General features: G+C 42.3%; 1 protein-coding gene across 2 annotated transcripts in view; it reads right to left on the bottom strand.

The window, feature by feature from the left end:
* Positions 1 to 1,271: 1,271 nt before the first annotated feature.
* NABP1 (nucleic acid binding protein 1) overlaps positions 1,272 to 24,565 on the bottom strand; it is a 37,434-nt gene continuing 14,140 nt past the window's right edge. Inside the window, exons 4-6 of one of the 2 annotated variants that reach the window (XM_073633095.1) lie at positions 3,974 to 4,067; positions 3,373 to 3,412; positions 1,272 to 2,814 (exon numbers count right to left, since the gene is read on the bottom strand). In XM_073633095.1, the coding sequence (XP_073489196.1) occupies positions 2,636 to 2,814; positions 3,373 to 3,412; positions 3,974 to 4,067 (313 nt within the window). In that variant the 3' untranslated portion in view covers positions 1,272 to 2,635. The remainder of the gene's footprint in view (positions 2,815 to 3,372; positions 3,413 to 3,973; positions 4,068 to 24,565) is intronic. The other variant, XM_073633096.1, reaches the window with a different exon arrangement.

The following is a 24,565-nucleotide window of genomic DNA, read 5'->3' as shown; positions in this document are numbered from 1 at the left end:
ATTTCAAGCTGTATGAATACTTTTTCAAGGCACTGTACATTGAATGTTTTTTCTTAACATAAATGGAGTTTGTTTACACATTACATATTCAACCTAAATTTTTGTCATTTTCATTGTGGCTACTGTTGATCTCCCTCTGAAATTGTTAGTTGCCTAGCTTTGTGGCCTGAATAAGTGTACTCAAGTCCAAAATAGCCAGTAAAGTCAAATTTCCCCTTACCTGTATACTTTTTAAGGTCCGTGCTCCAAAAAGCATTCAAGCCACATAACCAGGCAATCAGCAAAATGACAGCCAACATAATAAAGTATACTTTCTTTAATGGAGAAAAGGCAAGTTGGTTGCACAATTCCCCCCCCATCCCCCCCCCCCCCCCAAGCTTGTATGGCAATGTCCCATAATTTTCCTCTTCCTTTTGGCCTAGTTCTTTAGGTTGGAAGGGAACCATTGGTAAGCAGCAATATTAAAGCCTCGCTATGGATTCTCTATTAGACTGTGGTCTTGGCTTTGGCTGGATCATTCAGGTTCTTTGATTTAACCATGTCATTACAGCTTTGACTATGTTTAGGGTCATTTGTATCCTGCTATAACGTGAAACTTCTCAAGTCTCTTGCACATTTAAACAGGGTTTCCTCCACAACTGTCTGATACTTTACTTCATCTATTTTGCTTTAAGGCCTCATTCCCCAAGCACCTCAAAAAAGCCACTTTTACAGGCGTTTGACTTTTTTCCCTGTGTCTAATAGCCCTCTATGTGAGCCTGTGTGTCCATGCACACACAGGAGTTTATAGGCTGAAAAATAAAAGCACTACCAGCACATTCAGGAGAAGATCATTTGGTCAGAAAAAAGAAAACAAACACCACATTCATACGTTAATGCATTTTAAAAGCCAGAATATTCTGGCCAATAGAATGCATTAATGTCAAATGCACATGCGAAATGCAGCATTAGACATGTTTTTTTCAGCTGTACCTTTGCTCCAGGCATGAGCCCTAGATCTTGGAGCAGTTTTCCAGCCATGGCTAATTAAAAGCAGATCTTTAATAGAATATTACACTACTTAGTTGGGTCTCAGGTTGATGAGTAGTGTTGGTTTCCCAACAAAGCACTTTGATCCAAATAAAAAAAAAAAAAAAAAAAAAAAAAAACTATGTGGCATCTTCAACATTACAGTTAAACTCTAAATTGGATTTGATTTTCTGCAAAAGGTTTTTCAATACTCTTCCATAAAGCTCAGCTTTGGTGAAAAATCTACTGTGGTGCTGCCCCCCCCCCCCCGAGCCCCCGTTTTACTTACCTTACCCCGATCTTTCTCCGGCCAGGAACGAGCACACCAGCACTAGCTGGTGTCTCGTGTCCTGATTGGATAGATTGATAGCAGCACAGCCATTGGTTCCCGCTGTTGTCAATCAAATCCAATGATGTGGAGCGAAAGGTGGGGCCGAGTCCTGAATTGTGTGAATGGACAGATGCAGGACTTGGAAGCGCGCCTGCACAGGTGTCCACCAAGGAGAGCGCTTCTCCAACGCGGACACTCAATGTGGAGAGGACCCCAGAACAGGAGGATCAGGGTTCACTATGTAAAATAAACTGCACAGTGGAGGTAAGAATGGCATGTTTGTTTTTTTAAAAAAACTAGGGTTTACAACCCCTTTAAGCATAGATTATAGCTGCTTGAAGACTATCACCTCGATCTAAGATGCGGAATGTTGAAGAGCCCTTAGTGTTTCCTTTGGCCTATTGGTTGCTTCTATTACTAATGCCCTGATTACCCAATCAGTTTTGATGAGCAAACTTCTCTAGACAGAAGGGCAGAGGTGTCAAAAAAAGGGGAGAAATATTCAACATCTGGGATTGTTATTTATGTCTTTAATCAAGCTACAACTTGCATGTTTTGATAGCACCAGGAAAAACAATGAGCTGTTTAGCTACATTTTAAAACTCTGGGCCTTTGAGAAACCAGTGTTATTTTAGATTGTAGGACACAACTGGATAATCAACTAATTATGGCTTCCGAAAGGCATGGGGTCCTCCAAAATGCATTTAAGCGTTTCACAGCATAAGCAGTGAATTATACATTCTATTTCTAAACTTGAAATTTGTTGATTTTACACTTAACGGTATAGACCCATTTTTAATCAAATACAAAAAGGTCAAAACATTGCAAAGTGTAAAAATCAAAGGGGATAATACTTACATAAAAAAGCAATTTATATGGGAGTGTACATGAAGCTAATGCAGAGCCCTAGTTTTTTTCAAGCAGAAATGTTTTACTTTTCAAAATAACCTGGACAGCAATTGGCAGATCTCTCATCTTACAAGCTTCATATGGGCAGGAGAAACCCATCCTTTTCTGGCAGCCAGGAGGCAGCCAAAAACTGAATGCATGTGTTGTGATAAGGACCACTTTATATGAACTATTTCAATTTCAGGGCAGAAAGAGAAATCAAACTTATTTGCCCCACTAAAGTATTGCATATAAATCTACCCTCAAGCTTTATAACTCAAAATTTGTTTTCAAAATGTTTCAAGCATCTAGGAGATTACAACTTCACATTTAACCACAAATAAAAGTGCAGTAAGCATTCAAGTACAGTCTTGTATGGAGTTCAAGATTTTGAGGAACATATGCATGTCATCTTTTGGCTCTTCTTGGGTCTCTTCCATTACTTATGGTGGCAACTGTTGGCTGTGTTGGAGCAGCTGGTGGAGTCCCTGGGTGCAGATTTCCAGGCCCACGTTCATTTACACGGCCACCAGTGATATGATTGGGGAAAGAATTATTGCATCCTGGTAAAAACAGTGACCCATTACCTGAAATGAAAGGAAAGTTTTTCCAGCATGAGACCCTTTTGTTATACCCCCATTACTTTCAATTGACTGAGCTGTATGGCAGACCCCAAAAGATAATTAAAGTGGAATTACTGGCAAAACTTATTTTTCTCATTTTGGACAGAGTAAGAGGGTTATAATTCTAAATATATTTTTGCCAGCTTTGTCCCATTGGAGAGATTTCCCTTCACTTCCTGTCCCATAGCCAAATAGCAAGTGAGAGGAAATTCCTGCAAATTAAAAGAATCTCTTGAGGACCCCCAGGTCACCAGAACTAGTGTCCCCAATTGGAAGATTTCCCCTCTATTACTTTTCTGGGGACAACCCAAAATAATAAAAATGGGATTTTCTTTTACTTTCATTGACAATAGTAAACAGGACAAATAGCGAAGGTGAATTTCTCAAATGAGGGCAGAGACAGCAATAAAAACTGACAGGTGTTCCAATTCATCTCCACTATCCAAAACTAAGGAAAAAAGTTTTGCCTTTAGTTGTACTTTAACCACCACTGCCGTTTTCATCCAACATACTTTATCCTACCTGTGTTTTGTGGAATGTGATTACCTTGATCTCCATGCACCTGCAGAAAACAAAATTAGACCCGTTAACATTCTGTATAGCATTATTGCCTTAAAAAAATGTCAAGCCTAGTTACATGGACATTTGCAGTAGCATAATTGGATCCTAAAACGGTTTAGGCTCACACGCCCCTGCCACACTGCATGGCCAGGATGGTGACTGCAGAGATAATAGCGTTCAGGCAATTACACTAGCAATATTGTAAGATTTCAGGTCTTTCCAAGGGTACATACTTAACTATATAAAAGATGAAGTCATCAGAACTGAGATCTTGATTTCAACAATTAAAAAAATCAGCATGCATGCCTGCCTTAGTTCTACAAAGCACCATCATTGCAAGCACCTTATTGAAACGGGAGAAGCACTGTAAAATGTGCAGCTCAAAACAAGCCTTAGTACGCTTTTTAAGCATGTTGCAGGTTTACCTGGGTTAAGCCAAGGAATGGTCCACTTTCAAGTCACCATCATTTAGCAATATTGTATCTATTAAATGTTTACTGAACACACTATTTCTAACATGGGGGGGGAAAAAAAAAAAAAAAAAAAACACACCACCACTTACATTCTTGGTTTGATTTGTCTTTGGTGGTGGCTGGCCAGCAATGTCTGGATTTGGGTCACTGAAGTTTGGCAACTCTGAATATACCATACAAAATCTAAAGGGAAAAAAAAAAACAGATGGATAAAAAAATATTTAACAAAGATGACCTGCCACCTCAAAGTTTACATGTAGTGTATGTAGTTTACATCCACAGTCATCTCCAGAGGCTTTAAGGCTATAAACACAAGCACATGCATTAGTTTTTATATTACTAAAAAAAAACACATTCAAAAATATGACTGGCAGAATTTAAATGCTGTAAATAATGGCCAAACGAGAAACTCACCACTGTTCTCTAAACATCAGTCAAAAACATTATACATCTAATTTACTAATGCAAAAGAGGCTGATCACTGTGCAAAGAATATTCACTTTGGGGCCTAACTCCAGCTTTCTGTCGCTTTAACATCGTTCAAACTACTACCTTCACTAACAGATGTGCCTGCTGTGCTGTCAGAGCTGTATAAGCTATGTAGCATCAGCTACATACAGTACACAGAGCAGTGTTCAGACATCAGGATGGGTACTTCCTGAATCGCTCGCAGAACAAAACTGAGTCAGTCTGAGCACTGCCCAGCCATTCAGAAAAAGTGCTTTATTTTCTGAACACAAGGTTTCTTCTGATTGGCAGAGGTGGAGAGGCAGGCAAGAATAAGTCACATTCTCTACTTCAGCCAATTAGAGAAAGCCTTATTCTCATTCAGAAAATACAAGGCTTCCTGTGAATGGCTGAACAGCACTCAGACTGACTTGCTTTTGTTCCGGGAATGGAAAGAGAAGCCCCACCCTGCTGCCAGAACATAGCACTGTATGCTGTATGTTGCTGATGCTACATAAAGTTTATATAAGGGGTCACAAACTGTTGACCCTCCAGCTGTTGTGAAACCAGTCCCATGAGGAATTGCAAGGCTGACAGTTACAAGCATGACTCCTACAGGCAGAGGCATGAGGGACGTGTAGTTTTACAACAGCTGGAGGGCCACCAGTTTGAGACCCCTGGTTTATATAATGCGTACAGCAGGCATATTGGTTAGTAAAAAGGTAATTGCTCATTTGGACCAAACTATTTTAAAAAGTGACAGAAAGCTGGAGTTTAGCTTTAAAAAGGGTGTACAATTTGGAAAATAAAGACAAGGCTGTGGTCACAAACAAACATGGCACAACTTCTAGGGCAAGAATTATCCTTAGAGAAGATGTAGGACCAATCTTACCGTTCGAAGAATCTAATTTTTATATGCTGGTTGGGCTGTACTATAGTTTGAAAAACAAAAAAACAAAAACCCAAGCTTAATTTAAAATCATTGGCAGGATACAGATCTGGTCACATGACTTGACCCTGAACACATGGTTTGGTATTTTAAAAATATGGCCACACCCCTATTCACAGGTATGTTATGTCTGTCTGGCAGCCAAGCAGTCCAAATCAAGACTGCAGGGACTACGTGTGTAGAAGCAGTCACTGTAAATCTGTTTCCATCTCAGGTGTTCAACATTCAAGAGCATTCAATATGTATGTAACGTTCAAAATTTATCTTGGCCCATTGTTTTCTGACTTGATAAATTGTGTCTTATTTTATTAGGATCCTTCCTTAGTGTTTCACAAGATAAAGATAAAGCAACTATGTATACAAGACTGGAAATAAAAATGTACATACACACATTCTCCATAATATGAAAAACTCAGCATGCACATCACTTAGGTATAGGTAAAGTATTTGAACTTTGCAAATTGATTGAACTAGGACAGGCCTAGCATGACATTTGTTACCTTTTCACAGCCCTAGAGGGGGGTCCCTCCGATCAGGGTAGTGTGTGGAAGCTCGCATTGCGGCTGCCTGCACCGTACCTGGCCTGTGAATAAATAGAGGACTTCAATTTTTCAAAATGTCAGTCCTTTAACATTACGTCATAACAATACTGTGCATTATACAAATGTGTGCAAAACAAAGATTCACACACAAAAGAATGTCTAGATGCCACCTAAAATAAATGTTTTGAATGCAGGAAAAAGACATCTACTTCCTACTGAAAAACTGCCATCCTTGACAAAGCGAATGCGTGCAAAATACTGTGAGCGCTGTTTGCATTTTTTTTTCTTGCATTACCATTACTCCATGGTTCTTATCCACAGTGGCCCAGAGCAATCCTCCATGTATTCCATCCACAGACCCACATATTTTGGATTTAGTGCTCGGTACGTAAATATTTTTAATCTACTTCCTACTGGACACGCTAAACTCTATGGAAAAGAACTAGAAATCCAAAGACAGCACCGTTTTCAAGCTGAATTAGGTTTCAAATTGAACTTCAGGCAGATATAAAAGACACAGATTAAAGTATGTGAAGGCATAACACCAAAAGTACATTGAAATAAATATTCATGTTTTAACAAATGCATCCACTTATCCTGAAAACGTATTTCATGTACCTTCATCGGGGCTTCCTTTAGATGTATTTCCATATAGTAGTGGATGTGTATGATTATTCAGTGGCTGGGCATGCAAGGACGTCACAAACAATTCTTTGTGTGTCCCATGCGTTCCAGAAATTATATTTCTGCGGTCCATGCTAGCACCAACTGGAACTACTTTTCTTTTGTCCAACTGAGATGCTAGAATAAAGACTGACTGTTCTCTAGCCAATCACAGCTGCAGCTAGGACCAGCGTGGAACACAAAAAAAACCTCAAGCACATATGATACACACAAGGGTAGAAACAGTAGCTGGTCAGGGGGGCATGACAGATAAACTGATTTTGGTAGATATAGGCACACTGTGCACGATTCTCAATGGAAGAAGCATAAAGACACAAACTCGCAACAGACCTGCTTCCGTGCTTAGTGTGGTCAGAATGAAAGGTTATAAAGGGAACTGGCAGGATCACCAGGTATTTCTATAAAAATGAAGCCATAAAAACATGAAGGATACATTTCCATACCACTACAGTAAAGAATATATACCTATATATTTCATATTTTTGTAGCACACACTTTAATGCAGCTGTATAGTCATTAATAAACCATTAAGGGCTGCTTCACACTAGCATCGTGCTACAATGCATGGCTGCTGATGTGTGTCGGATTCTCTGTGTTTTTTTTTTAACTTTGACGTGTCAAAATAACATTTTATTCATCTTTATGGCAAACCGCACATCGTGATGTGGTGTAGTGCATCATAAAAAAATAAATAGTGCATGTCCTACCACACCACCACAGCAGAGTGACATGGACGGAGTAGGACAAGGCAAATTGCCTGGGCAAGGCTGCCCAGCTCAACACACCTGGTGTGAATAAGTTCTAGTTCAAATGCAAGCAATGCAAGTACCTGAATGTGAATGCTATTAGCCTCTTGCAGTCTATTCTAGAGCTCTTAGGAGAGAGAAGCAACAAAAGGAGCCAATAAGGTGTGTAGCAGTGCAAGGAGCTTGCAGATAGAAAAAAGCAGATTTGACAGCATGACCATCTCATCGGTCTAATTTTCACTTCACAGTCCAGTCAGAGAGTGAAAAGGAGACCTTAATGTGTTACTAAACCCATAACAGTAAAAATCAGTCTGTATATGCAGTAAAGCATGATTGTTAAACTCACTGTGGAACCCAAGAGGTTAATCCTCTGCATTGTGTATAAAGGAAAGGCAAAGCGCAGCGGCTCCTTGTTCAATAGTTTTATGAAGTGATTAGACAACTAAAAACAGGATGCACTCACAAAAGGTGTGTATAAAACAGAGCATTCCTGTGGATAACTGAGACAAACATATGGAAAGTAATCCTGCAGACAGTGGGAGAGCAGGGGCTGAGGAGAGAATGGATCCAGCTTGCAGCAGCAAGCTGCGCACAAACCGCTCCTTCCGGCCAGCGAGTCCCAGTCCTCGGTGGGGCTGGTCCCGCCTTCACTATGACAACGTGTTTCAGAGGGCGTGAGCTCCTTTCCGTCTGCCTACTGCTCTCCTAGAGGTCTTTGTGTATTTTCTTGGTATTATGTATAGATTTTATATGCAACAAACCTTTGCGGGATATACCAAAAATATATACAAGATGTTCTATATATGGACGGATATAATAAACTTACAAAAAAGATTTAAAAAATGTGGTTAGTAACATTTCAAATGAATCTTATGGACTCCATGTGTGAAAATAAGTTTACATACACGCGATCAAGGGATTTTTCTTTGTATATTTTTTTTGTTATAGATGTCACCTTTATGTGTATTGTGCAAATAGTAAAAATCCTTGTAAAAGATATTGAGCATATCATTATAGGAAAGGTTTAATACAAATAGAGGGAAGGGACTCTGATGGTATAGGTGTATCCTATATGTGGAGCTATGCCCACTGCACCATACACATAAGGGACATTTCTTGTCAAACACCACCCCTTTTTACCACGATTGGGTCCACTGCAACATGTGAAAATCAACCATCAGTCCAATAAAGTGAATCGAGGGGTGTTGTGAATGTATGGGTCAATAGGAGACTGTGGAGGGGAACATATGTATCAGGGGTCAGATGGTACTAATCTCCAGTTTCTCCTTTAATCCTCCTGGACTCATGGAGTTTAAAGTGACTATCCAGGAGGTTTCTCTGACATAATTGGGAGAATCTTTGACCTTCTGAAAGACACATGAAAATGGCTTTAATGCCAAACCGTTCTAGGCCGTTGGTAGACCCGTGATGGTGCATGCTAAAATGACAGCACACTGGTTATACCCTCAATGAACCTCCCGGGATAGCCCCACATATAGGATACACCTATACCATCAGAGTCCCTTCCCTCTATTTGGATTAAATACACACGTGTATAGAATCATTTTTAAACCGGCACTTAGGCGACGCTTTAAAAATTTTTACTGGTTACATGTTTTGCGTTACAGAGGAGGTCTAGGACCAAAATTATTGCTCTCGCTCTAACGTTCGCAGCAACACCTCACGAGTGGTTTGAACACTGTTTTCATATGCGGGCAGGGCTTTTTTTTTTTTTTTTATTGTTAATTTTACTTTATTTTAGCTTGACACTTTCCAAAAAAAAAATGTGATCATTTTTATTTCTATTACAAGGAATGTAAACATCCCTTGTAATAGGAATAAGCATGACAGATGCTCTTTACAGTGAGATGTGGGGTCAATAAGACCCCACATCTCACCTCTAGGCTTAGAAGCCAAAAAAAAAAAAAAAAAAAAAAACCACCGCTTTCCAGTCAAAGCAGCGCCGTTTTTTTGAACATAGAGGCCGGGCATGATGTCATAACATCGCACCCGGCCTCTCTGAATGATCATAGAGACTCCGGCGACCATCTGGTCCGCCGGAAATCTCTATGCTAAACATCCGGGGCTGGCGAATCCTGTGATCGACTCACCGATCGTAGCGGTGAGTCGGTACAAGCACTGGAGGGGGGGACAAGACCCCTCTCGCCTCCTGTAAGAACGATCAAGCTGCGGAACAGCCGCTATGATCGTTCTTATGGTGCGCAGATTCACTGGCTCTAAAAGACTATATCTGGATGATGTCTGTAGCTACAGGCATCACTCAGATATCCCCGCTCAAAGCCAAGGACGTCATTTGGCGTACGGCGGGCAGGAAGCAGTTAAATATCATGCCTGGGGGGTGTCAATAGTATGCCTGTAAAGTAGCGCAGTTTTCCAATATTTAGAACAGTACCACAGCAACATGACATTTCTAAAGGAAAGAAAGTCATTTAAAACTGATTGCGGCTGTAATGAATTGTCAGGTCTAGGCAATATAGATAACTCATTGAAAAGGACAGCATGGGTCCCCCCCTCCCCATTACCAGGCCTTTTGGGTCTGGTATGAATATTAAGGGGATCCCCGAACCAAAATTTTTTTTTTTTAAATTGCGTGGGGGTCCCCCCCAAAATCTATACCAGGCCTTTCAGGTCTGGTATGGATTTTAAGGGGAACTTAAAGGGGACCGCTGTCATGTGAGTTGAAGCCCACCCCCCCAGTTAGAATCACTCTCTAGGACACACTTAACCCCTTCATCGCCCCCTAGTGGTTAACCCCTTCCCTGCCAGTGTCATTTACACGGTAATCAGTGCATTTTTATAGCACTGATCGCTGTATAAATGACAAAGGTCCCAAAATAGTGTCAAAAGTGTCCGCCATGTCGCAGGCACAATAAAAATCGCAGATTGCCCTCATTACTAGTAAAAAAAAAAAAAAGCCATAAAAAAAATCCCCATTTTGTAGAGGCTAAATTTTGCGCAAGCCAATCAATATACTCTTATTGCGATTTTTTTTTACTAAAACCATGTAGAAGAATAAATATCAGCCTAAACTGAGGAAAAAAAATGTTTTTATATATATTTTTGGGGGATATAGCAAAAAGTAAAAAATATTGCTTTTTTTCAAAATTGTCGCTTTTTTGTTTATAGCGCAAAAAATAAAAAATAAAAAACGCAGAGGTGATCAAATACCACCAAAAAAAAAAGCTCTATTTGTGGGGGGAAAAAACGTCAATTTTGTTTGGGTGCAACGTCACATGACCGTGCAATTGTCAGTTAGAGACGCAGGGACGAATCGCAAAAAGTGCGCTGGTCAGGAAGGGGGTAAAATCTTCCGGGGCTGAAGCGGTTAAAATCACTGCTCTTGAAAAAACTGACATTTTTAAAACTTTTTTTGCATTGATACATGTCCTCTGGGGCAGGACCTGGGTCCCCAAACACTTTATGACAACTTGCATATAAGCCTTTAAAATTAGCACTTGATTTTTCTTACTACTGTGTAGTCACAAGTCAGCCACCCAATGGTTATACAAACCTAAGGGGACTATGTAATGAACATGGTTTTTGATATCTGCTGCTTGTTGAATCATGCCTGTATATCCCATGATAGTCCATTGGTGGATGCCGTTAGGGTTAATAATCCCAGGGCCACCCACACCATATAAAAGGACCTCTGGGAGAGCAGTGGGCAGACCGGAAGGAAGCCATGCCCTCTGAAACGCACTGTCATAGCAACCACCAGAGCGTCTCTTGTCAGCTGGCACGTAGAGCTGCACGATTCTGGCTAAAATGAGAATCACAATTTTTTTGCTTAGATAGATCACGATTCTCGTGGCGCAATTTTACATTATACAAAAAAATTGGGCTAACTTTACTGTTTATTTTTTTTTAATTCATTAAAGTGTATTTTTCCCAAAAGAATTGCGTTTGAAAGACCGCTGCACCAATACAGTGTCAAAATATTGCAACACCGCCATTTTATTCTCTAGGGCAGGGGTCTTAAAGTACCGGCCCGCGGTTACAAACGGCCCGCAGGCAGGGCCGATCCTAGGCGGGTGGCAGCGGCTAGGAGTTTTCGCACTGTCTCCTCTCCCCCGCATGCTGCTGCAGCCCAGCTCACAACACAGGAGAGCAGACTGAAGGGAGGATCTGCCCATTGCCCCACCCACCTGTTCTGTCGAGAAATGCCCCCATCGAATAGTGCCCCAGGCTGAAGGGCGCATGCACTGTACGTAACACAACAGCTGATTTTACCATCAGCTGTTGTGACGCCGAGATGGCGCAGGCACACAATAGCTGACAGAATTTTTTTTTCTGTCAGATCACGCTCCCGCGGAGAGTTTATGTCCATGATGGGTGGATTTCTACACGTTGTGGGCAGATTTATGGGCACTTGGGGGCGGAATTACATGGCCAGTGTTGCAAAAAATAAAACTTTCTGATGGGTGGATTTCTACATTTCTTGTGAGAGGATTTTTGGGCACTTTGGGGCAGAATTAGAAGCCAGTGCTGCAAAAAAATAAAACACTTAAAACTTTTCTTTGAGGACATCATAGGACACAGAGTCAGGCTAATATTCATTACCTGCTGGGACATCCCAGAGCAATAGCCTTGAGGGGTGGGAGACATCCTGCCAAAAAATAGCCATCAGAACTTAAACGGCAGCCCGCAGTACACTCCGGCCAAAAGCCGAATCCTCGGCTGCTCAAACATCCACTTCATAAAATTTTGTGAACATATGCACTGAAGACCAGGTAGCAGCCTTACAAATCTGAGCCAGATACCTGACAGGTAGAATGAACCCTCACCCTAAAGGGAGGAGCTTTATGTTTCAGGCCATAGGCCTGAATGACCAATTGACGGACCCAATTGGTAATGAAAGCTTTGGAAGCTGCCTGCCCCTTCTTGGGTCCTTTTGGTAAAACAGTCTAATCCTCGGATCCCCACAGATCTAGACAAATAAACCTTGACTGCCCGGACGTCTCTTTTCCCGCCGAACGAGGCTGAGAGAAAAGGCAAAATAATGTCCTGATTTTGGCAAAAAGGATGGAACAAGTCGTAGCACGACTCATGGTGAAGGATCAAGTAGGTTCCCTGCATAAAAAGGGCAGCCAACTCCGACACCCTTTTAGCCGAGGTGATAGCCATTAGGAAGGCTAGCTTGCGTGACAGCAAGTCTAATGGAATTCCCTTAATAGGCTCAAATGGTTGTTTCTGTAACCAAGCACAGCACCAAGTTCAAGTCTCAAGGACACATAGGTGGCCTAATGGGGGGGAGTAAGCGAGTTGCCCCTTGCATAAAGACAAGGGGCAATAAAGATTCGAATCAGCTGACTGTAGAAAAGAGAATTCTCCCAATCACAAATTTCCAAGGATGCCATTTTCTGGCTTCACACCAAGCAATATAAGTCTTCCAGACCTAGCGACAGCTTTTCTAGCATTCAGTAGACAGCACTGGTCCCAAGTTGCCACGGTCCTAACGCCCTGGCTTCAATAGCCATGCGGTCAAATTTAGAGACTGTAAATTGGGGTGGAATATAGGACCTTGAGACAGTAGATCGGGATGACGTGGAAGCATCCATGGCCCGTCTATTGTCAGGCGCACAATCTCCGGGAACCAGGGCCTTCTGGGCCAGGCTGCTGCCACCAGAATGACTGGAACCCTCTCTCTCCGAATCCTGTGCAACAAATGTGGAAGGAGAGGGATCGGAGGGAAAGCATAAACCAGAAAGTACTGGCTCCATGGAGCATCTGCTCAAATTGCCAGAGGATCTCTTGTTCGAGACACAATCTGTTGTAGCTTGTTGTTGAACCTGGATGCCAGTAGGTCAACCTCTGGCCATCCCCAACGTTGGCAAATTTCCTGGAACACCTCTGGGTGTAGGGACCATTCCCGTGGCAGATCTGCTGGCGGCTGAGATACATTGCCTTCCAGTTCTATACTCCCGGGATATAGACTGCTGATATAATTGGCACATCCCTCTATCCAGGCTAGCATGTGGTTCACCTTCAGAACTGAACGACTCCTGGTACCGCCTTGGTGGTTTATATAGGCCACCGCCGTGGCATTGTCAGCCTGAACCCTGATAGGACAGTCCTGAAGCTCCACCATCCAGGACCGTAAGGCCAGACTTACTGCCCATAATTCTAGGACGTTGATGGGCAGGGTCTGCTCTATCCCTGACCATTGAGCGCATCTAGGGTCACTCCCCAGCCTGAGACTGGCATCTGTAGTAAGTACTCTAAGTTACTGGGAGAAAGGATTTTCTCTTTACGGGTTCTGATCCTGCAACCACAAGTTTAAGCTTAAGCATGCCTGAGGGGATAAGCACATTGAATAATCCAGGGCTTTTCTTCCTCTGTTCCAAGCCAACAAGATGTCTTGTTGTAAGGGCCTGGAATGGAACTGGGCATAGGGCACTGCCTCGGATAGCTTCCTCCCTAGAAGACTCATACAGAGCCAAATGGAGGGTTGTCTGGTGCCCCTTATCTGAAGCACCTGATCCTTCAGGGCACAGATCCTTTACAGGTGGCAAGAATACTCTTGCTTGGACAGTGTTTAGGATCAGACCTAAATATTTTAGACTTTGAGCTGGTCTCAAGGTTGACTTTTTGATATTTATGATCCAGCCTAAGCTTTTCAAATACTGCACTGTGTATATTATGCTCTGTTCTAGAGCCTGTACTGAGTGATCTTTGAGCAGGTCGTCCAGATACCCGAGCACCAGGATCCCTTGGGCCCTTAAAAGACCCAGTACTGGTGCCAAGTTCTTTTTGGAGGATCCGAAGGAACGCTGGATCTTAGAAACCTGAGGGGAACCCCCCCGCAATTCCAGCTTGTAACCGCGGGATATAATTGGAGCTGACCCACTCATCCTGAATTGTTTTCCAAATGTCCGCAAAGTGCAGCAGCCTTCCCCCCACCTGATGGAGTGGGGCCGTCCCCTCAAAAGGAGGGCTTGTGCTGGGCTTAGAAGTATTGTGAACCTAGGGCCTCTTCTGGCCCTGGCCTTGCCCCTGTTGGCGGCGAAACTGCCCTGACGCTGAGACATTTGAGGAAGCAGTCTCTAGGTTTTTTAAACGAGGGACGTCTGGTGCTTTTCTTCACAGGAAGTAGAGAACTCTTCCCTCCGGAAATCTTTGATAGATTTGTCCAAGTGATCGCCAAATAAACGTTCCCCATGAAATGGGAAACCTGCCATTAACTTTTTAAAAGGAAGCTCAGCTGACGAGTTATTAAGCCATTAAAGTCTGCGCATATGTACAGACAAGAGAGCCAGATGAGAATCCTGCTGTACTGAATCTTTTAAAGCATCAACGGCAAAACAGTGCTCGAGGAATATCTGTCTTATTTTTCAGGCAGATCATCCTCCTGGTTAGGCCTATCAGGCCGCTTGACCTGATCCTTTACGGACTGGCACATACCAATTGCTACAACAGCTGGTTGAATAGCTGAACCAAAGAAGGAAGCCTTTAATAACAACTCCAATTTCTTGTCAACAGGGTCTTTCAAGCCCTGTGCGTTATCTACCGGACAATTTGAGTTCTTGTTTAACCACTTCAGCCCCGGAAGGATTTACCCCCTTCCTGACCAGAGCACTTTTTACAATTCGGCACTGCGTCGCTTTAACTGCTAATTGCGCGGTCATGCAATGCTCTACCCAAACGAAATTTGCGTCCTTTTCTTCCCACAAATAGAGCTTTCTTTTGATGGTATTTGATCACCTCTGCCGTTTTTATTTTTTGCGCTATAAACGGAAAAAGACTGAAAATTTTGAAAAAAAATGATATTTTCTACTTTTTGTTATAAAAAAAATCCAATAAACTAAATTTTAGTCATACATTTAGGCCAAAATGTATTCGGCCACATGTCTTTGGTAAAAAAAATGTCAATAAGCGTATATTTATTGGTTTGCGCAAAAGTTATAGCGTCTACAAACTAGGGTACATTTTCTGGAATTTACACAGCTTTTAGTTTATGACTGCCTATGTCATTTCTTGAGGTGCTAAAATGGCAGGGCAGTACAAACCCCCCCCAAATGACCCCATTTTGGAAAGTAGACACCCCAAGGAAATTGCTGAGAGGCATGTTGAGCCCATTGAATATTTATTTTTTTTGTCCCAAGTGATTGAATAATGACAAAAAAAAAAAAAAAAAAAAAAATTTACAAAAAGTTGTCACTAAATGATATATTGCTCACATAGGCCATGGGCATATGTGGAATTGCACCCCAAAATACATTCAGCTGCTTCTCCTGAGTACGGGGATACCACATGTGTGGCACTTTTTGGGAGCCTAGCCACGTACGGGGCCCCGAAAACCCAGCACCACCTTCAGGATTTCTAAGGGCATACATTTTTGATTTCACTCCTCACTACCTATCACAGTTTTGAAGGCCATAAAATGCCAAGATGGCACAACCCCCCCCCAAATGACCCCATTTTGGAAAGTAGACACCCCAAGCTATTTGCTGAGAGGCATGGTGAGTATTTTGCAGCTCTCATTTGTTTTTGAAAATGAAGAAAGACCAGAAAAAAAATTTTTTTTTTTTCTTTTTTCAATTTTCAAAACCTTGTGACAAAAAGTGAGGTCTGCAAAATACTCACTATACCTCTCAGCAAATAGCTTGGGGTGTCTACTTTCCAAAATGGGGTCATTTGGGGGGGTTTTGTGCCACCTGGGCTTTCCATGGCCTCCGAAACTGTGATAGGCAGTGAAGAGTGAAATCAAAAATTTACGGCCTTAGAAAGCCTGAAGGCGGTTCTTGGTTTTCGGGGTCCCGTACGCGGCTAGGCTCCCAAAAAGTCCCACACATGTGGTATCCCCGTACTCAGGAGAAGCAACAGAATTTATTTTGGGGTGTAATTTCACAAATCCCCATGGCGTGTTTGAGCAATATAACATTTAGTGACAACTTTGTGCAAAAAAAAAAAAAAAAAAAAAAAATTTGTCTCTTTCCCGCAACTTGTGTCACAATATAAAATATTCCATGGACTCGACATGCCTCTCAGCAAATAGCTTGGGGTGTCTACTTTCCAAAATGGGGTCATTTGGGGGGGTTTGAACTGTCCTGGCATTTTATGCACAACATTTAGAAGCTTATGTCACACATCACCCACTCTTCTAACCACTTGAAGACAAAGCCCTTTCTGACACTTTTTGATTACATGAAAAAATTATTTTTTTTTGCAAGAAAATTACTTTGAACCCCCAAACATTATATATTATTTTAAAGCAAATGCCCTACAGATTAAAATGGTGGGTGTTTCATTTTTTTTTTTCACACAGTAATTGCGCAGCGATTTTTCAAACGCATTTTTTGTGGAAAAAACACACTTTTTTAAATTTTAATGCACTAAAACACACTATATTGCCCAAATGTTTGATGAAATAAAAAAGATGATCTTAGGCCGAGTACATGGATACCAAACATGACATGCTTTACAATTGCGCACAAACGTGCAGTGGCAACAAAATTAATACATTTTTAAAAGCCTTTAAAAGCCTTTACAGGTTACCACTTTAGATTTACAGAGGAGGTCTACTGCTAAAATTACTGCCCTCGATCTGACCTTCGCGGTGATACCTCACATGCATGGTGCAATTGCTGTTTACATTTGACGCCAGACCGACGCTTGCGTTCGCCTTAGCGCGAGAGCAGGGGGGACAGGGGTGCTTTTTTTTTTTTTTTTTTTTTTTTTTTTCCTTTATTATTTTTTTGCTTTTTTATCTTATTTTTAAACTGTTCCTTTCATATTTTTTTTTAAATCATTTTTATTGTTATCTCAGGGAATGTAAATATCCCCTATGATAGCAATAGGTAGTGACAGGTACTCTTTTTTGAAAAAATTGGGGTCTATTAGACCCTAGATTTCTCCTCTGCCCTCAAAGCATCTGACCACACCAAGATCGGTGTGATAAAATGCTTTCCCAATTTCCCAATGGCGCTGTTTACATCCGGCGAAATCTAAGTCATGAAATGCTCGTAGCTTCCGGTTTCTTAGGCCATAGAGATGTTTGGAGCCACTCTGGTCTCTGATCAGCTCTATGGTCAGCTGGCTGAATCACCGGCTGCATTCTCAGGTTCCCTGTTGAGACAGGAGAGCCAGAGAAAAACACGGAAGACGGTGGGGGGGGGGGGCATTCCCTCCCACTGCTTGTAAAAGCAGTCTAGAGGCTAATTAGCCACTAGGATTGCTTTTACATGAAAGCCGACCGCTGGCTGAAAAGAATGATACCAAGATGATACCTAAACCTGCAGGCATCATTCTGGTATAACCACTCAAAGTCGTGAATGGCGTACCTGAAGACAAAAAAATGGTTAACAATAAAGCACAGTAAACGGTAAAGTATAAAAAATTGCATACCTGAAAAGCAAACATGATAAAACATAATAACAATAAAACATTGCAGAATAGAATACAGTAAAAAAGAGCAGAACACCAGAGAGAGAATAGAGAGAGAGAGAACAATAAAACGACAACTATTTTTTTTTATTTTTGTTTGTGTTTTTTTTTTTTTTTTTTACACTTTTTTTTTGTAACTGTAACTTTTATAACTGTAACCGGTTCCAGGTTCGGGTCTCTCAAAATGCGATGGCATCTTGGGAGACCCTGTGAAAGTGTGCCTAGTCTGTGCAATGCTGTACCCTACGCTAATACTCAACTAGTGAATGGTAGCGTTCAAAACATTCACCAATGCAAAGACCAGGATTATCAGGACAGGAGGGACAATAATAGCGGGTGTCACGTCTATATACGCGCTTGCTGCAGACACATCTTTTTTGGGGGGGTTCGTTGGGTAGGGGTACTCGGGAGGACATATAAATGCCTCTCATGCAGCCGACTGCATTTGGTTGGGGATGTGAATGGGGGAAGTACGGGCGCTGCAGAAGTGGTGGGTTCCCAATTAGGATTGGCGAATGCAGCAGGAAGGGCATTATGGGCATGACGGGCCTGTGTTTGTCTTTTTGGTGGCAGCGGGACACTACTTGTGCTTGCCACCTCACCAGCTTGAACTGCACTTATGGGACTCGCCACGTCACCAAGTGTTACTGCAGTGCTGGTATGACTACGACCGGGGTGTACTAGGCCGCTGGCGCTTGCCAGTTCACCAAAACGCTACAAAAAAAAGTGACAGTGATCGATCGATACTGCACTTGGGTGGGCTGGGCTGGGCCGGGCGGAGGGGCAAAACGCAGGTGCTAGCAGGTATCTGGGCTGATCCCACTAACACTGCGTTTTTGGGAACCCTAAACTGCTGGGGACGCTAGTATAGATCTGATCGGATCAGATATTGATCCGATCAGATACTATACCACTAAGGGAGGTGTACGGTGCGTGCGTGGGTGTTAGTGGTACTGGCGCTAATCTGACGCTGCTTGGGGCTGGTGCTTGCCAGTTCACCAAAATGCTACCAAAAAAACTGTTAGCGATCGCAGGGATCAGGCCTGACTCTGCGAACGCTGCAGTTATGCGTTTAGTGTTTTGTAAGTGACAGTGATCGATCGATACTGCACTTGGGTGGGCTGGGCGGAGGGGCAAAACGCAGGTGCTAGCAGGTATCTGGGCTGATCCCGCTAACACTGCGTTTTTGGGAACCCTAAACTGCTGGGGACGCTAGTATAGATCTGATCGGATCAGATATTGATGTGTTCAGATACTATACCACTAAGGGAGGTGTACGGTGCGTGCGTGGGTGTTCGCGGTACTGGCGCTAATCTGACGCTGCCTGGGGCGACGCATATCACCGCCGGGCGACCGGGGGGCTAAACCTTTATTCGGTAATAAACGGCGGGTGCCCTGACACTAAAAAAAATAAACGAACTAACCAGCGTCACCCGTAACAGTTATACGGTGATCAGTGGTGAAAGGGTTAACTAGGGGGCAATCAAGGGGTTAAAACATTTATTCGGTAGTATATGGGGGTCCCTGTCGCTATAAAACGCTGACAGCGAACCTAAATATTTACGTTCCTAACTAGCGTCACCAGCGACACTAATACAGCGATCAGAAAAATGATCGCTTAGCGACACTGGTGACAGGGGGTGATCAAGGGGTTAAAACTTTATTAGGGGGGGTTAGGGGGGTACCCTAGACCTACAGGGGGCTAATACTAACTGTCCTACCACTGCTAACTGTCACAAACTGACACTATGCAGTAATCAGGAAAAAAACAAAACAAAACAAAAAAACCTGCTTGGTGTCAGTTTGTGACAGGGGGGGGGGTGATTGGGGGGGATCGGGGGGCGATCGGGGGGGGATCGGGGGTGTTTAGTGTGCCTGGCATGTTCTACTGTGTTGTGTGAGTGTTGGTGCACTTACATGTCTTCTCTCCTCGGCGCTGGAACGGAAACTGGCCAGCCGAGGAGAGATGACATCACATCCTCTGCCTCTGTGTACTATACAGAGGCAGGGGATGTTTCTCATTGGCTGGGAGCGATCGCGAGGGGGGGGCCACGATCGGATGGTCTCCCCCTCGTCTCTCAACTCTCCCAGCCAAACGCCGACCGCCGATGGCACCGGGGGGGGGTCCGATCGGACCCCCCGCCCGCGGGAAGGCAATCACGTACCAGGTACGTGATTTTGCCTGCCCGTGCCGCTCTGCTCACGTATATATGCGTGAGGCGGTCGGCAAGTGGTTAAGGAAGAGACTGCTGCATCTATGGCTGGCATGCTCAATTTTTAACAAACTTTTAATCCATGGGATATAAAAGGCAAAACCTCTTAGGAGGAACAAAAGTCCTGTCAGGATGTTCCCAATCAGCGTACAATGCCTGTTCCAACAGGGGATGTAGAGGGAAAATCTGTGCGACCTGAAGAGGCCTCAGACATCCCAAAGAGGACCAGGGGGCTCAGTCACCTCTGCAAGAGGCAACTTAAAGGCAGAACTTACCATTTCGGTCAGAGTCAGGATCAAAAGCCTCTGCCACTGAGGCAGACATCGACTGGATATCTTGTCCAGATTTCTTGGAAGCAGACTCTTATCTGCTGGGTACTCCACCGAATCCTGAGCTTTAAGCTCCTCCCCAACACATTCCTGCTCCAGACTAGGAGACTCCGGGGAGGGGGATCTGTCACGCTTCCTGCCACTCTGCAGGATGGAGGCAATCATGCCAGCAATCCTGTGCTCCAACCCGGCTAGGGCTGAGGACAGTTCATCCTTAGTGATAAAGGGTGAAGCAGCAGCGTTGACTGTAGGTGCTGCGGCTCAGATTGCCCGGAAGCCTCTGGTCCTTCAGGGGATACAACACTAGGGATACGACTAGGTTCATCAGGAACTGACGACATAGGTGTGCCCTTCCCTGTGGCATTAGTCCCACTCTTTTTGGAAGACATTTAATAGCCACAAAGTACTTGGGTGTAGTATTAAAACACCTCTGAAGGGAGACCCTTTGATAGGGCCCCCATAAGCCCCTATGCAACAATCCTGCTAAGCACCTTTAACCTGCCAAGCAACACCTGGTGACTCCCGTGACCTGGGTAAAGGAAAATAAATCACTGCAAGTGTCTGTTCAGATTCTGCTATGTCCCACAGCTGCCTTCTGGAAGCACCACATGGCTTTACCTACACAGCTTAAAATAAGCTGGGTGTGTGCCGGAGCGTTTTATGCGCGTGTGCGCGGTCCCAGCGAACGGGCGTGACTTTATTCAGCATAATTTCGAACAAGTTCTCAGACGTGATAAAACCAGCCTGAATTTTGTGTCAGGGTGGGTGCATTAGATTAGCAGAAAGCTGCTCTACTCACAGGACAGCTCTGAAAGTCACTGCCTAGGTGGGGGGGGGTGCCTTTCCTTCAATCAGCTGTATCCTAGTGTAATCCAACACTACACCGGTACTGCTGAATGAGGAAGTCAAAATTCTAACACTACATGCACTTTTTAAACAGGAAATAATGCTTAAGACAGCAGATGTACATGTAAAACTTATGTAGAAGAATTTGTTTTATCACTATCATCTGAGGCTGTTCACTTCACTGGGTATATGTAAGGGTTTACATCCACTTTAAAGAGGAGCGCTCCAGTCTCCTGTATAAAATTGTAAAGTCAGCAGCTACAAAAACTGTTTTTGATTCCAGTTCTATGCACACTTCTTCCTCTATGGGACTCCACACCAGTTCCTTCCATTTTAAGAGTAACAGATAGCTTGGAAGAGGTTTTAGGTCTTCCTATCCTAAATGTTCCTCAGATATCCACATTTTAATTGTGCAAAAGTAGGTCTCAAAGTCCTAAATTAAAATATGTAGCTCTTTTCTTGGCAGTATATAAGTTTGGAAACAGGCCCGTTGTATGGGGATATCAGGTCTAAAATATCCCTGATGTCTTTCATAGATCAGAGTCCCTAATCTACTCAACCAGCACAACCACTGAGCTTAAACTGATTTGATGTGATAGCAAGCCATACAATCTGCTGTCCATGGCTTCAACATTGTCCCAGTGACCAAATTATCACAAAAAGACCTGAAACTAAATCAATACCATTTGACCACTTATAATTTCTACTGTCTAGCTTGAAGTGGTTCTAAAGACTAAACATTTTTTTACCTTATTGCATTCCCTGCATCATTGTAAAAAAGGTTTGGGTAGCAGAATTGCCCTGTCGTGGTTGACAATTAATGGAAAGCTTCAGAACTGCCCACAAGGCTGAAAAATACTGTATACGGCCAGGAATTAAATTATCTCAATAGTAAATAAATATTATAACCAAGGGAATCCTAAGAAAACATATCCCAATAAAATAAAGGTTTTGTCACGGCTGATCTTTTCAGAAAAATGTCCTCAGTGGTATTTAGCCTGATATTTTAATACTTTTAAGTAGCATGATCTAAAACAAGTACACAGATTTGAAGAATTGAAAAAAGTCAGAAGTCCTCACCAGCTGCATATGGTTAGTGACATATAATCCAGAGGAACAGTATAACCGCCTCACAAATGGCATTCTCCAAAGAAACAGTTTGACAAATTACCCTTCATTAACATGCATGTTTTTGGTCCAAAGACATAATGCAAGCTCTAATTCATTTAATTTAAAAGTTACATGCTCATTAACCTTCATCAATAACTTTTGCAAAAGTAATCTAAAAATGTGGTTTGAAGCCATACCACAACATGGCATTTACATTGACTGCTACATTTGGCCATACACCAAAATTTTAAGGTGCAATTTTTAATCAGCTTTTGATTGGAAAAACAAAAAAAACCAAAGCAAGACAACTGACCACCAATAGTTGGTGGTAGGTTACCACAACTGGTTAATTGATGATTAAAAGCAGATTTTGGTCTCATTCACACTGGCACTGTCAAGTCTGCATATATGCATTTAGAGGACATTTCTAAAGGCATATAAATGCATGCAATGATTTTTCAAAGTTGCCAGGCACACTATGCATTAACTGGTGATTTAAGTGCTGTCAGTTTAGCAGTGTTTAGAGAAAATAGAATTCTGTGCATCCCAGGTCTGGGGCGTTTTTAGACACTCTAAATGCATTGTAAATAGAGGTTTACCGTTATAACGGACGATATTTAGCGTTTTTTACTTAATCGGCATCGGCCGATTGTGCTGATAAAAAGGGCCGATTATAACTTCAGCGCGACTTGCAAATGACTTCTGTAATAGAAGTCAATGCAAGTTTCCTGAAGTTTTCTGTGGAGGAGCAACTTCTCCCTGGGCAGCCTGCCAAATCTGATAAGAACCTGAAGAGATACAATGTTTACACTTATGAATGAACTAAACTCCTGTGTGTAGGAGTTCTCAGTTTAACCATTTAAAGACTAAATCTTTTCTGACACTTGCTGTTTACAAGTAAAAATCCTGTATTTTCTGCTAGAAATTCACTTAGAACCCCCAAACATTATATATACATATTTTTTTAGCAGAGATCCTAGGGAATAAAATAGCGGATGTTGCAATATTTTATGTCACACAGTATTTGCGCAGCAGTCTTTCAAACGCAATTTTTTTGGGAAAAAATACACTAATGAATAAAAAGAAAACTAAGCAGTAAAGTTAGCCCATTTTTTTTCGTCCAAAAGTTTTGATTACCTGTTTTTGTGTATTTGATATTTAAGATAGTTTTTTTTTAATCTAAATTATACATACAAGTGAACTGATTGGAGGTTTGTTTTGTTTAATAAATGTTTAAATGTAAAAAATTTTCTGTATCACTTATTACTTAAGGTTGCCAACACACTGGAGCGGGCATGCGTCGACGGTAAAATGCTGCTAGTTTTAGCGGCGCTTTACCGTCATTTTAGCAGCGCTATTCGGCTGCTAGCGGAGTGCTTATAACCCAGCTAGCAGCCGAGGAAGGGGTTAAATGTGCCCATGAAGCGCTGCTGCCGAAATGCTTTGCAGGTGCTTCGGCAGCGGTGCGCATTCATTTCAATGGGCAGGAGTGGTGGAGCAGCGGTATGCACCGCTCCAAAGATGCTGCTTGCAGGACTTTTTTTTAACATCCTGCCATCACATCGCCTCAGTGTGAAAGCACTCGGGCTTTCACACAGACTGCAGGGGAGCTGTTTTGCAGGCACTTTACAGGTGCTATTTTTAGCCCAAAAGCACCTGAAAAACGCCCCAGTGTGAAAGGGGTCTAACTGTTAGATTTTATGAGATGAAGGGAAAAAAAAAAATTGGCCTAATATATCAGCCCAAAAAAAAAAAAAAAAAAAAAATCGGCATCATATATCGGCCATCGCGATTTCTAAATATCGGCATCGGCCAGAGAAAAACCCATATCAATCGACTTCTAATTGTAAACACAGCTAAACCTTTCATCTAAATGCAGAAAAAGTGATCTAAGCATAAAAGTTTGTAAAGGAAAGGGACATTGAGGCCATGGGCTGGCCCCGGCACTTTTAACGGTGCTGGGATAAATAAGGTAAAAAAGATAGAATAAAAGGATCTTTTATTTGACAATCTTTAAAAAGGGGAAACAGACATAAGTCAAAAACACTAAAGTATGTTTACAAAGCAAATTAATCATTGATACAGAGGTTGATACCACTTTCTCAACATGTTTCGCTTTCTTAAGCTTCTTCAGGAGATATACTGTGGTATTTGATCAACTATAAAGGTAGAAAAAAACATAAGAATTTTATGTCTGCTAGTAAATTTACAATCAAAGTATATCGGTTAAGTCAAAAGGAGAAATATATAAACCATGCAAACAAAAAAATACAATATATAGATTTATATTCTAGCTTTGTATATAGAAAAAAAAAAAAAAAAAAACACCACACCACGTCACAAATTTCTGGTATATTGATGATGTGTTCCTGATTTGGACTGGCAGCAGAGAGGATCTCTCCCGTGTCTTT

Source organism: Aquarana catesbeiana, linkage group LG06, assembly GCF_042186555.1.
Source record: "Aquarana catesbeiana isolate 2022-GZ linkage group LG06, ASM4218655v1, whole genome shotgun sequence".
NCBI classification, from domain to species: domain Eukaryota; kingdom Metazoa; phylum Chordata; class Amphibia; order Anura; family Ranidae; genus Aquarana; species Aquarana catesbeiana.
Note: the sequence above shows the minus strand (reverse complement) of the source record. Positions and strands in the feature narration are given on the sequence as shown.